The sequence below is a fragment of the Eptatretus burgeri genome, chromosome 4 (genome assembly GCF_056783735.1).
Source record: "Eptatretus burgeri isolate ZD-2024b chromosome 4, Ebu_testis_v1, whole genome shotgun sequence".
In the NCBI taxonomy this organism is placed as follows: Eukaryota; Metazoa; Chordata; class Myxini; order Myxiniformes; family Myxinidae; genus Eptatretus; species Eptatretus burgeri.
In genome coordinates, this window is record NC_140964.1 from 60,343,959 (window position 1) to 60,357,678 (window position 13,720).

At 43.9% G+C, this 13,720-nt stretch overlaps 1 protein-coding gene across 2 annotated transcripts in view; it reads left to right on the forward strand.

Moving 5' to 3' along the window:
• LOC147028155 (kinesin heavy chain-like) overlaps window positions 1–13,720 on the forward strand; it is an 84,292-nt gene that overhangs the window by 38,921 nt on the left and 31,651 nt on the right. For both annotated transcript variants that reach the window (XM_085878295.1, XM_085878296.1), the window contains 7 exons: window positions 2,103–2,207; window positions 2,665–2,813; window positions 2,934–3,082; window positions 12,506–12,714; window positions 12,893–12,961; window positions 13,146–13,352; window positions 13,487–13,630. In XM_085878295.1, coding sequence (XP_085734421.1) covers window positions 2,103–2,207; window positions 2,665–2,813; window positions 2,934–3,082; window positions 12,506–12,714; window positions 12,893–12,961; window positions 13,146–13,352; window positions 13,487–13,630 — 1,032 coding nt within the window. The remainder of the gene's footprint in view (window positions 1–2,102; window positions 2,208–2,664; window positions 2,814–2,933; window positions 3,083–12,505; window positions 12,715–12,892; window positions 12,962–13,145; window positions 13,353–13,486; window positions 13,631–13,720) is intronic.

A 13,720-nucleotide genomic window follows, 5' to 3' on the forward strand; every position in this document is an offset into this window, starting at 1 on the left:
TCAACCACCTCTTACTTTTGACGTTATCATAGGTCAAAAGGTCAACATAGGCCAAAAGGTCACACCAAAATAGGCCAAATGTTTTAATTGTTTCTAAAATTGTCAATTTTCATTCGATTGACTTGAAATTTGAAGACCATTTGCACATCCGGTCGCTGAATTTAACCACTGACAAGTCTGAAGACGACGATGGTTCACGAGCGGTATTTGACGATGTAGATTGTTTCAGAAGTCAAGGATGAGACAATGTGATAATGTTTGACCAAGTTATAAAAATGATCAACATGATGTGGTACGAGTGACAGGTTATTAGCTGCAAAATGTCGAAAACCCGGTTTCGTTCAACAACTTTCAAAATTTGACCTTTGCATAACCTTTAAAGGTCACAAAACAATGTTGTGGACATTAAAATAAGGAAACAGGCTACGTGCTATAGCTTAATGGAGTTAGTTCGTCGAAGAAGGTCGAAAACCCAGTTCGATTCCCACAGCTTTGAAAATTTGACCTTTGTGAACTTTAAAGGTCAAACGTCAAGGAATATGACCTTTGGTGCAAAACTTCCTCTGGAACATTCCAGGAACAATATAACGTCATATAGGCTACATGGCATTTCGCACTCCTCGGATTATTCATACTTTGATGAAATCAGCATAAAAACAAACTTTAAGGGGGCGCCACGGGCAAGGTGTTCGAGATAGAGAAAAATTGTTTCAATTCTTTAGGTGGGGAATGATCTCAAGATTATGCATAAAAAATATTGTCATCCGAGCTCTCAAAATTTGGGCGGTCGTCTGAGTTTTATGTCAAAATTCGCAATTTTCTAAGTTCGTGACCTTGTGACCTTGACCTTGGGACGAAAATGAAAAATCGAGCTCCGTGGGGCTATGCAGGTGCCATTGGGCTAACCAAATACCAAAACCCCTGCCATATTCGACAAACCCCTGAGGAGAAGATGCAAATTGAAATTGGCTACCCCCTAAAAACACAATTCGCAATTTTCTAAGTTCGTGACCTTGTGGCCTTGACCTTGGGACGAAAATGAAAAATCGAGCTCTGTGGGGCTATGCAGGTGCCATTGGGCTAACCAAATACCGAAACCCCTGCCAGATTCGACCATCCCCTCGGAGAAAATTTTTTTTTATGTCAAAATCGCAATTTTCTAAGTTCGTGACCTTGTGACCTTGACCTGGGACGAAAATGAAAAATCGAGCTCCGTGGGGCTATGCAGGTGCCATTGGGCTAACCAAATACCGAAACCCCTGTCAGATTCGACAAAACCCCAAGGAGAAGATGCAAATTGAAATCGGCTACCCCCTAAAAACACGTTTTTTGGGCGTGGCTCCGCCCATAATGGGTGCACCATGCCCATTTTCAGGAAAACAACTAGATCATGATATAAACCTCCCACCAAAATTTCATCAGGATCGAATCAAAACTCACGGAGCTATGCTCGGGACAGACAGACAAGCCGGTAGGCGGACATGGGGAGCCGCCTACCCAATATAACCTGACGCGATGGGCCCGTTCGATGGGGAATGACCTGAGAATTAAGCACAAGAAAATTCATGATTCTAGCTTCAAGGGTTAATGCTGCAAATTGTTTTTTCGTTAAAATACCCCCACATTTGGAGGTTTTTCGGCCGTTGCTCGGCAACGGAGGGGTCCATAGCAACGGTTCTTGAATTAAACCCTGAATTAAACCATTTGGAAGGTTAAGGAAATGGATGTTTGCTTGATCAGTTTAACTGTAAGAACTTCAAGCTTGTGGTGGGTAAGGTCCATGATTGATGCTTTTCGATTTTTTTTTTTTTGTGTTTTCTTGTGCATTTCTTTACACTTGGTTATGTTGATCGTCATGTAATAGAGGGATGGTGTCACGTCTTTTTGGTCTGCTTTTGGTTGATATGAAAATCAACAGCAAGAAAATATGATCCGAGCTTTTGAACGTGATTGGCTTAGGCAATTGCTAACTTGCTCATCTTCTCTCGTTTATGCGTTATTGTTTGTTCTCTGAATTTCTTCTTTTTTCAAAGCCCATTTACTTTGACTATATGTCATACTGTTGTAACATTTGATTTCCCTGGTCTGGTTATTTCCTTCAGGTAAGCAAGACTGGTGCTGAGGGATCAGTTTTGGATGAGGCAAAGAACATAAATAAATCCCTGTCGTCACTGGGCAATGTGATCTCTGCACTCGCTGAGGGAACGGTAAGTTTATTGACAGGAATGGCTCAGCTTGTAATGTGATTTAATTCTCTGCCCGAGCATCATTGCCCTTGTTGTGCAACGTATTGGTTTTCTAGATTCAATGACTACAAGTGTGTTTTGTCTCTATGTCTGTGTTAGGTAAATATCCTCAGAAAGAAAAGTCAAAATGGATAATTCTAGATTCAGTAAATGTACAAACAGAACATTTTTCAACAGTGTTGTAGTTTGCAAAGTTGGGAGTAATCAATGTCCCTTGCCTCCCTCCCTCCCTCCCCCTAACCCCCACCCCACCCCTAATCAGAGAGCTTAGATGAGTCGTAAGTCAAAAAAACTGGTGTGTGTGTGTGTGTGTGTGTGTGTGTGTGTGTGTGTGTGTGTGTGTGTGTGTGTGTGTGTGTGTGTGTGTGTGTGTGTGTGTGTGTGTGTGTGTGTGTGTGTGTGTGTGGATCCGGTGTAGAAGTCGCATGTGCCCTACAGAGATAGCAAAATGACACGGATCCTACAGGACTCGCTTGGAGGCAACTGTCGCACCACTATTGTCATCTGCTGTTCACCATCATCCTACAATGAGTCAGAGTCCAAGTCTACGCTGCTCTTTGGCCAGCGGTGGGTGTTCTATTCTGTGCTGACCATAATCTCTTTTCACAGACCTCCAGTGTCGTTGAACTAAGTATGATGTTCTTGCTTGATGTGGCATTTTGATCCTGCAATGTCTCCAATCTTCAGGGCAAAGACCATTAAGAACACGGTTACTGTAAATCTGGAACTCACGGCTGAGGAGTGGCGCAAGAAATATGAGCGAGAAAAGGAGAGGAACAAGGGCCTTCGTGCACTCATCCAGCGCCTGGAGGCAGAACTGGCCCGCTGGCGAAATGGTTTGTGTGAAAACTCTTGCTCTCTGAGCTGCTTACGCACCCGTTTGTGACATTTGTTGTATTGATATCATTAGGAAGTTAAGTTGAGTGCTATCTTTCTTTTAATTTAGTGGTTAAATACCTTCTGCCAACAAGGCACTTGATTTTAATAGGTGTTTTGCTGTTGCAACGACGAGCTTAGTTATTTGTTTTCCTATTGTGTCTAAGGCTCATGGAGGTTACTAACAGCTCATGGAGGCCTGTTGAGGTTCAGAATCACTTGCTTACATCCACTAATTTGTTCTTCTCTTTTCTTCCCTCCGAAACCATCTTCCATCATCACTTGAATCTCATTTTTCCTGCCAGGTTTTCAAGACAGTTGTTCACCATCATCTCTAATCCTCCCCATCCAAAACCAGGATCTTTTCTATCCCCGTTAACTCTGCCCAAGCCCACCCCCTTTCAAGTTTCTAATTTTTCCTTTCTGAGAGTTTGCTTCTTTATCCATCTTGTACATCCCATGTGTCCTCCCTTGTCAACGCATCACCAGATTTTAGAAGAGGGACATAGAAACGATTATGGTTTTGGATGGGGGATAATCTGAGAAGGTGGTGAAAAATTGTCTTGAAGACCTTGAGGGAAGAATGAGATTTAAGAGAATTTGGAAGTTTGGTCCACAGGTGGGGAAAACTGAGGAACAAATGAGTGAAGGTGATCAGTGATTCTGGATTTTAGGAGTTTCATTTGAAGGTGGTTGATAGTGCACCATGTGCTTGGCTTCATCGTGGGAGACTCCAATGATCTTGAAGGCCTTGGTTTCCATGGCGCCAAGCTGAGTAAGGTGTAAAGTAGGGGTGCCAGCCCAGCAGAAGGAGGAACATTATATCATCCAGCTGCAGATGAAAGCCTTGTTGGTGTATAAGAGTTCAAGTGTGCCAAGTAAGGACTTTGCACGACAGAGGATCCCCAGTCGGCGACTGGCTCTGGGGGCCAAGTTTGAAATGTGGTTTGCTAAAGAAGGATCACAGCTGAGAGTGAGACCCAAAAGTGACTGAACTTCTTCGAGAGGATTGTTAATAAAGTAGATGTGAAGATTTGGTGTGTGTGTGTGAGTGTGAGTGTGAGTGTGAGTGTGAGTGTGAGTGTGAGAGATAGAGAGATCGTGTTGGATATCCTTTTTTTTGTCTAGGTCTGGAGAGAGGGTAGAGGCTGATCTGAAGGATGGAGGATGTCATGGCAGAGGACGGAGTTATCAACAAAGAAATAAAGGGGATTTTGCACAGAGAGATCTTTGATGAAGATTAGGAATAGGATCGGGCTTAGAACACTGTATTGGGACACTCCAGCCTTGACAGGGAGAGGAGATAAAAAGATTCCACTGAGAGCCACATGCTGGCTAAGAAAGTGGAGGAAGTCAGTTGCCCAAAAGTGGAGTTGGACTTGGATGACATGGGCAGGGTTTGAAGAGCAAGGCAGGATGTCAGACTGTTTTGAAAGCTTGAGATGCATTTAGAGAGACGGTCCTGATCTCATGTCTGACATTGAGAGCCTCCATCCATTGATAGGAGACTAGAAGCAGCATGTCCAAGGTAGAGTGACCTGATCTGAATTCAAGTTGATGTTCTGAGATGAGGGCTGTGAAGAAAAGGAATGATTTTATGTCAACTGAGATGATGGATTCAATGTCCTTGTTTAGTAATGTTTAGCGTACCCGAAACTTATTTCTAACCTATGATTAACGTGTTGTTGGCACGTTACGCGATCGTTGCCACACATCGACAGACGTTACTTTTAAGTTACTCATAGGCTGAAAGACGTCGGTATAATTGATCGTCCTTGCGTCAGCGTCCACGGCCACGGCCAGGACACTTATTTGCTGCATTCTTCAAACTTTTCTTCGGCATGACGAGGATGTTCACACTTCGATGTCTAGCTTCGCTATGATTCCAATTGTCCATTGGCAGCGTCTATTTAAAATAGTCGAGTTTGAGCGTTTTAACACGTTCAGAAGAAACGCTTCAAATTTCAAAACCCCAGCGTCAAAAAACAAAGGCGAGTGACAGCAATTTAAGTCGTTCATTGTAAACAATGAAAATAGCTGAGTGGTACCGTTTAAAAGTCGTTGAGTGTAAAAATAATCCAATTGTTGAGCGCAAGCATCTACTTTCAATAGTGGGGTTTGAGCGATTTAGCACGTTCAATAGAAACGATTAAAATTTCCGAGCCCCAGCGTCAAAAAACAAAGGCGAGTGACAGCAATTTAAGTCGTTCATTGTAAACAATGAAAATAGCTGAGTGGTACCGTTTAAAAGTCGTTGAGTGTAAAAATAATCCAATTGTTGAGCGCAAGCGTCTACTTTCAATAGTGGGGTTTGAGCGATTTAGCACGTTCAATAGAAACGATTAAAATTTCCGAGCGCCAGCGTCAAAAAACAAAGGGGAGTGACAGCAATTTAAATCGTTCATTGTAAACAATGAAAATAGTTGAGTGGTACCGTTTAAAAGTCGTTGAGTGTAAAAAAAATCCAATTGATGAGCGCAAGCGTCTACTTTCAATAGTGGAGATGCAGCCATTTAAATCGTTGAGTGGCAGCCTATGAATAGCAAACCCTACATCACCGGCAAAGATAAACTGCCGCACGATATAGATAAGTTAGGCTATCGTTGGGCATAGTTTGTGAACGCCGGCTTCACGATAATTATTCGTTGGTATATCGTATCTATAAGTAATCAAAGCGCTCTATGCACATTATTAGTTCATTGTGCATTTGTCCAACCCGTTATGAATAGACCTAAATCGTAAAAACAAGCTATACCTCATTGTTGAAAAAGCCCCATAAAAAATTAGCCGCGAAGAACTTCGAACAATGGTGAAAAGATGTCTCCTACCTGTGGACACGCGGACGCAAGGACAATCCATCATAACCCACACCCTCCCCCTCACACTCACCTACTACTGCCAACATGAACAAACTACTACTAATACTAATACTGATACTGATACTGTTACTGCTGACATGGACATCGACTCAAAAAGGACTCGAAAACACTGTTGGGTTCCCCTTTTATGAGCAGCATTTTTATATACCAATTCCCAAAACCGCTGGGAACACGTCTTTATATGGCAGTTGTAAGCTAGAAACACGTTCATTTATTTTTTTTGTCGACCGGAAGACGTCATTGGAATACGTCTACATACGTCGATGTGTGTTGGGACTATGTAAAGAATTGGTTTAAAGCACGTCAAACATAAGTTGGAAATAAGTTTCGCGTAAAAAAGACATTACCGCGACGTGTTTCGACTTATGAGTAGCTTATTAGTAGCGTTTGTGGACGTGTATAAGCGTCCACATATCGTGTGTAAAACTTATCCCCATTGCATGCGGAACGTGTGTCATACGCCGAGTACGTCCAAAAATTTTGAACATGTTTAAAATTTCTTGACATACTCTACTTACTACGATGTATGATAGCATACTTTAGCGTTCTACACACGTATACCAAACTTACTCATACCGTATTTGACGTGCCCCAACGTTTTAGACACATTTTTCTTAGGTCGGCATACGCTGGCAAGATCGCCAAGGTGTGACCGCGATGTTGTCACTTCCATTTCTACAGCAGTTATGATTCGAATCGTTGTGCGTCAGCCTTTTAATAGGCTACGTCACGACATCGTCGGCGATGCGTGCAATGCGCTATGCCTAAAGGCCCGGTCACACCTTGACGTTTTAGCCAACGTATGCCGATTTTTGAATTTTTTTTCTGAAACGCTGGCACACGTTGAATACGTTATGGGTAAGTTTTGATAACATTGAGAGCACGCTGAAAAACACTGCCATATGTCATTGTACACTGGCTTTAAACGTTGTACTTTTCGGTTGTCCTCAAATTTTTTCATGCTTGAAATTTCACGACGTATGCCGGCGTATGACTCGCACGTTCCGCTACGCTGGCCACAAGTTGTATGCACGGTCTGCGATCGTTGACAGACGTCAACACATCCTACTTGTAAGTTAATCATAAGTTGAGACACGCCGAGGTAATGTTTAGCGTATCCGAAACTTATTTCTAACCTATGATTAACGTGTTGTTGGCACGTTACGCGATCGTTGCCACACATCGACAGACGTTACTTTTAAGTTACTCATAGGCTGAAAGACGTCGGTATAATGGATCGTCCTTGCGTCAGCGTCCACGGCCACGGCCAGGACACTTATTTGCAGCATTTTTCAAACTTTTCTTCGGCATGACGAGGATGTTCACACTTCGATGTCCAGCTTGGCTCTGATTCCAATTGTCCATCGGCAGCGTCTATTTAAAATAGTCGAGTTTGAGCGTTTTAACACGTTCAGAAGAAACCCCTCAAATTTCAAAACCTCAGCGTCAAAAAACAAAGGCGAGTGACAGCAATTTAAATCGTTCATTGTAAACAATGAAAGTAGTTGAGTGGTACCGTTTAAAAGTCATTGAGTGTAAAAAAAAAAATCCAATTGTTGAGCGCAAGCGTCTACTTTCAATAGTGGAGATGCAGCCATTTAAATCGTTCATTGTAAACAATGAAAATACTTGAGTGGTACCGTTTAAAAGTCGTTGAGTGTAAAAAAAATCCAATTGTTGAGCGCAAGCGTCTACTTTCAATAGTGGGGTTTGAGCGATTTCGCACGTTCAATAGAAACGATTCAAATTTCCAAACCCCAGCGTCAAAAAACAAAGGCGAGTGACAGCAATTTAAATCGTTCATTGTAAACAATGAAAATAGTTGAGTGGTACCGTTTAAAAGTCGTTGAGTGTAAAAAAAATCCAATTGTTGAGCGCAAGCGTCTACTTTCAATAGTGGAGATGCAGCCATTTAAATCGTTCGTTGTAAACAATGAAAATACTTGAGTGGTACCGTTTAAAAGTCGTTTAGTGTAAAAAAAATCCAATTGTTGAGCGCAAGCGTCTACTTTCAATAGTGGAGATGCAGCCATTTAAATCGTTGAGTGGCAGCCTATGAACCTACCCGTGGACACGCGGATGCAAGGACGATCCATCATAACCCACACCCTCCCCCTCACACTCACCTAATACTGCCAACATGAACAAACTACTACTAATACTAATACTGATACTGATACTGATACTGTTACTGCTGACATGGACATCGACTCAAAAAGGACTCGAAAACACTGTTGGGTTCCCCCTTTTATGAGCAGCATTTTTATATACCAATTCCCAAAACCGCTGGGAACACGTCTTTATATGGCAGTTGTAACCTAGAAACACATTCATTTTTTTTTTTTTGTCGACCGGAAGACGTCATTGGAATACGTCTACATACGTCGATGTGTGTTGGGACTACGTAAAGAATTGGTTCAAAGCACGTCAAACATAAGTTAGAAATAAGTTTCGCGTAAAAAAGACATTACCGCGACGTGTTTTGACTTATGAGTAGCTTATAAGTAGCCTTTGTGGACGTGTGTAAGCGTCCGCATATCGTGTGTACAACTTATCCCCATCGCATGCGGAACGTGTGTCATACGCCGAGTACGTCGTAAAAGTTTGACCATGTTTAAAATTTCTTGACGTACTCTACTTACTACGACGTATGATAGCGTACTTTAACGTTCTACTCACGTATACCAAACTTACTCATACCGTATTTGACGTGCCCCAACGTTTTAGACACATTTTTCTTAGGTCGGCATACGCTGGCAAGATCGCCAAGGTGTGACCGCGATGTTGACACTTCCATTTCTACGGCAGTTATGATTCAAATCATTATGCGTCAGCTTTTTAATTGGCTACGTCACGACATCGTCGGCGATGCGTGCAACGCGCTATGCCGAAGTTAGACTATCGTTGGGCATCAGTTGTGTAGGCCGACAACAGGTTCAGCATTCGTTGGTATAAGTTATCTATAACACAACGAAACGTTCTGTGTCCATTACTAATATGTTATGCATACGACCAACTCGTTATGAATACGTCCGAATCTTAAAAAAAAACATCAAAAGTTCAACGTCAGCCAGCGTTTTACATACATTTTAATACGTTGCCATCGCTGGCTAAAACGTCAAGGTGTGACCGGGCCTTAAGTTCGACTATCGGTGGGCATCGGTTGTGTAGGCTGACAACAGGTGCAGCATTCGTTGGTATAAGTTATCTATAACACAACGAAACGTTCTGTGTCCGTTACCAATGCGTTATACATAAGACCAAGTCGCTATGAATACGTCCGAATCTTTAAAAAAAAACATCAAAAGTTAAACGTAAGCCAGCGTTTTAGATACATTTTAATACGTTGCCATCGCTGGCTAAAACATCAAGGTGTGACCGGGCCTTAAAGTGCAACTCAGCCGCCAGGGCAGTATTCAGGCCTATGAAATAGGAGACAATAGCTAGGGAGAAACGCTAATGAGTCAAGGACATCCAGTAGGAGGAAGGATTCTGTAAAGCAGATGATGTCTGGTTTGTCAGCAGCGGCCTGGATTGAGATGTCTGTCAAGTTGGAGCAGAGGCCTCGGATGATTGAGGTCCACACAGTGAGGGACAGAGGAGGAGGTTTTGGGAGTGCGGGATGGGTGGGGGGCTGGGAGGATGCATGATTGGGGGGATGATCGAAGGGAGTGGCGGGGGTTGGGAGCTGAGAAGGGCTGGGAAGTGAGTAGGAAGGACAGAGGGGGGGAGTTTTGAGGGGATGGGGTGAGAGGGTGGGGTGAGGGGGGATTCAGGAAGTGGAGGGATGCTGAAGAAGAGACACTAAGGAGTCAGGGATCTCCTGTGGGAGGAAGGATTCTGTGAGACAGATGATGTCCAGTTTGTCAGCAGCGGCCTGGATTGCGAGATCTTCCAGTTTGGAGCGGAGACCTTGGATGTTTGAGGTACACACAGGGGCAGGGGAGGAGGAGCTGTTGAAAGGGTGCAAGAATGTGGAAAGGAACAATGAGAGAGTGCATGATGGTTGGTGGGGGGGGTGGGGAGCTGGGACAGTGCGGGGTTTGGGTGAAGCTGAGAGGTTGGGGGGCTGGGGCAAAGCTGGGAGGTTGGGGACTAGGGCGAAACTGGGAAGTTGGGGGGCTGGGAGAAAATTGAGGGGCTGGGGTGAAGCTTGGAGGGAGCTTGGAAGGGTGCAGGGCAGAGGCAAAACTGGGAAGAGGGAGAAATCGAGGGGTGGAGGCCAGGAGAGATGCCTCGAGTGTGGTGTGGCGGAGCCAAGAGGGGGTAGGACAACGAGGAAGTAGAGATGAGGTTGGATGAAGGGAAAGCAGATTCTGGGGGAGGTGGAGAGTACTGACATGGAGAGGTTTGACACCATGAATGGACATGAAGTGGCCTTGGCTTCTACATTTCCATCTGCATCTTGAAGGCCTTGATTTCCACGGCAACAAGCTGAGCAAGGTGTAAGGTAGGGCGCTAGCTTAAATGGCAGAGCAGTACTGTGTCAAGCTGCAGATGAACGTCTTGCACATGGATAATAGTTCAGTTGTGCGAAGGAAGGACTTTATATCAATGTATTGTTACGGATCCAGGGTTCGAGTTTCGCCACGAGGAGAAGCGCTCGAGTTCCTCCCAAACACCCGGTCCTGAGGCCACCAGGCACGAATAAGTTCGTGGTCCGGCGGGTTGTCAAACAACCTCGAACGTTGATTGGTACTGCCAATCTTGGCAGGGTTTCACTACTTTGCGTGGTACCTTACCTGTGGACAGACACCCCAAGGGGATTCCGTGCCCTCATCACACACCTGGATTCCTACCGAGCGATACAGTGAGTGTGCGCTGGCTAACAAGAGCAAATCATGTGGTGTAGAACTTCCCGGCTAACACTGACGTGTGGACTATGCTGGAGCAACAGAGGAAAAGCCAGATGAACTGGTCAGAAACGTCTCAAACCTTAAAATGCACATTTATTTAATCAACACACTCATTTGCAATTACACATAAAGGACACATTTATTCACAATCAAACAGAGCACATTAATTTGTCATCAAATGAAGCACAATGACGGATATTTACAATCTAAGTAACGGAAGCACATTCAAAAGATACATGAGGAAAGTAATTACCTTAACACTTATGGAGCCCACTTAAAACAATCTTATCTATCCCTACACACAGGACATGACATGTCATCAATCATCTGGGAAAGATAGATGAGAATATGAGATGGAGAGAAGAGTGGAGTTTGGTACAACTCTGGCTCACCTGATGGGGGCCTGCATTGGTCCCAATGTGAATGGGTGGGTGGTGGGGGGTGGAAGGAGGTACATGGGTAAGGGTGTGTTGGTGGTGTGTCGGTTTGATGTGCACAGATAGTTGGGAATGGGTTGGTACAGAGGAGACATGCAGATGATTAGTGCTCCACGGAACCCATGAGCACCTCATTCAGAGATGGGTGGGTGAAGGCAATTAAACTCCTGTCTCGGCAGAGCCGAGCAGGCCTGTAACCTCTCGTTCAGACAAAGCCATACAGGCAGTCAACAACACACCCGTGCAAAGCTCGGTGGTGCTACCTCGGTGCCCCTCGGTGGTGTCTCTCGGTCTCCCCGGCGTCTCTTCCTGGAGGCTCTATGGCAGCTCCGTTGTTGCTGGTGCGTGCCTGCCTTTTATCTGGTCCAGCACAGTCATGGTTTAGAGCCCTTCCTGCTTACTTGTGGGGTCTCCTCATTGGTCCCGATGCGAAGAAGGTTCGTGTTCTTCCAGACGGGCCAGCTGTCCATCCTTCCGCTGTTTGTGTCCCAGAAGAATCGATGCTTATATTAAGGTGGTGGTCGTTCCATGAATGCAAAGTGTAATTTGCGTTATTTGAAATGAAAGGTTTTCAGGTGGTGAAAATAAAAAGAATGTAACCCCTTCTGCCCAACAATTACCTTCCACTCAAACCGTTATTCGTGCAGGTTTACAGGGTTATTTTAGTTGGGATCTATTTACAATAATGACTTGATGACGATGAATGAAGGTCTTTCTTTGGGAGTCGAATGCCGAAGGTGATGAAAGGAAGAGCAGTTGATGTTAAATTTGAGGTGAAAAGGTGAAGCGTTATTTGGAGAAGCATGAAATGTGGAGGTGAAGAACGACGGGTTGGATAATTACTGGAGAGATCGATGAAGAAGGGGAGATCCTAGCTCAACCCACACAACATGTATGTATATGTATATGTATGTATATATATATATATATATATATATATATATATATATATATATATATATATATCCCTCAAACCTCAGACACAGAGGGCAATCTAATCTACAAATCTAATTAATGACAGCTCACTCTGGGAACCTACGTGTCTCTGGTGTGCTCGGTGGTGTATTTGCAAAACTACAGCAGTATATATAGATTATAGATATCAAATCTCTCTTTTTTTCCATGAATGGTTGATTAAAAGTACTTTTTCTTTGTATGATATTGTGTTGACTTCCTCCATCTTGTCCACTCGATGAATGTTCTCTCTCTAGGTGACACTGTGCCCGTAGATGAACAGTTTGATCCCAAGGATCGCCACAGCCTGGAGGTTCCCAGTGATGGTCCAAACACGAGCTTAGTGTCTGTACCATCCATGGGATCACTAAGTAGCATCTTGGATCCTGTGCCAAGCCTTTCTGGAGAAGAGCGACAGAATTATGAGGAGATGTTGACAAAGCTGTACAAGCAGCTTGATGATAAGGTACTTGTTGTGTGGCTTTGGTGACTACATTGAGTGCGACCCCTTCATTTGGTGTGGATTTGGAGTGAACATGATATAAACTGTAACTGAGCAGTTTGCTCTTTTGGGAAATGTTTTATCCAGCATCTAAATCCCCTGTTGATGAATGACTTTGCACTTGCTCTCAATTCTCTGTCAGGATGATGAAATTAATCAGCAGAGCCAGCTTGGTGAGAAACTGAAACAGCAACTCCTGGACCAGGAGGAGGTATGTGTTGTTTGCAGGACTAGGAGTGAAATGAGTTTTGTTGAGGGTGGGAAGAAGCTTTGAGATCATGGCACATTATAGATCACACACAGCCATTTGCAGAACGGATTCCCTCAATGTTGTATGGAACTGTTGGACTTCCTCAGCCGAACATCAGAATTCCATCCCCTGTAACCTTCCCTAGCTTTTGGTTTCATCACAGCGAGACAATGGGTTCACCCAGGAGGAGTTAGTTCGTCTGCAGGCTGAGAATGAGGCTGCTAAAGAGGAGGTGAAAGAGGTTTTGCAGGCCTTGGAAGAGTTGGCGGTGAATTATGACCAGAAATTGCAAGAGGCTGAAGATCGTGGGAGGCAGAATGGATTACTCTGTGAGGAGCTGCAAGAGAAAGAAGTGAGAGAGAGAGACCATTTTCTTTTTTTTTACTAATAAAAACAATGATGGACTGAGGTTTGCTTTCATGGTATTTTTTGTCATTACTTTTTTTTTTTTCCATTTTTTCTTCCTCCATCTCTCCCTTGAGGCAGACTCGCCTAACAGCTCGTGAGTCTGAGGTGCAACGATTGAAAGATGTACAAGGGTTGAATCGTCGTCGATTGGTGGAGATGCTTTCATCTCTGCTTAAAGACTTGGGTGAAATCGGAACAACCATTGGTACAAACGACCTCAAGGTGATGACGCAGTTTAAATTTGTAATTACCGTATTTTCCGGTGTATAAACCGCAGTTTTTTTATCGGCTAAAAGGTAAAAGTTGGGGTTG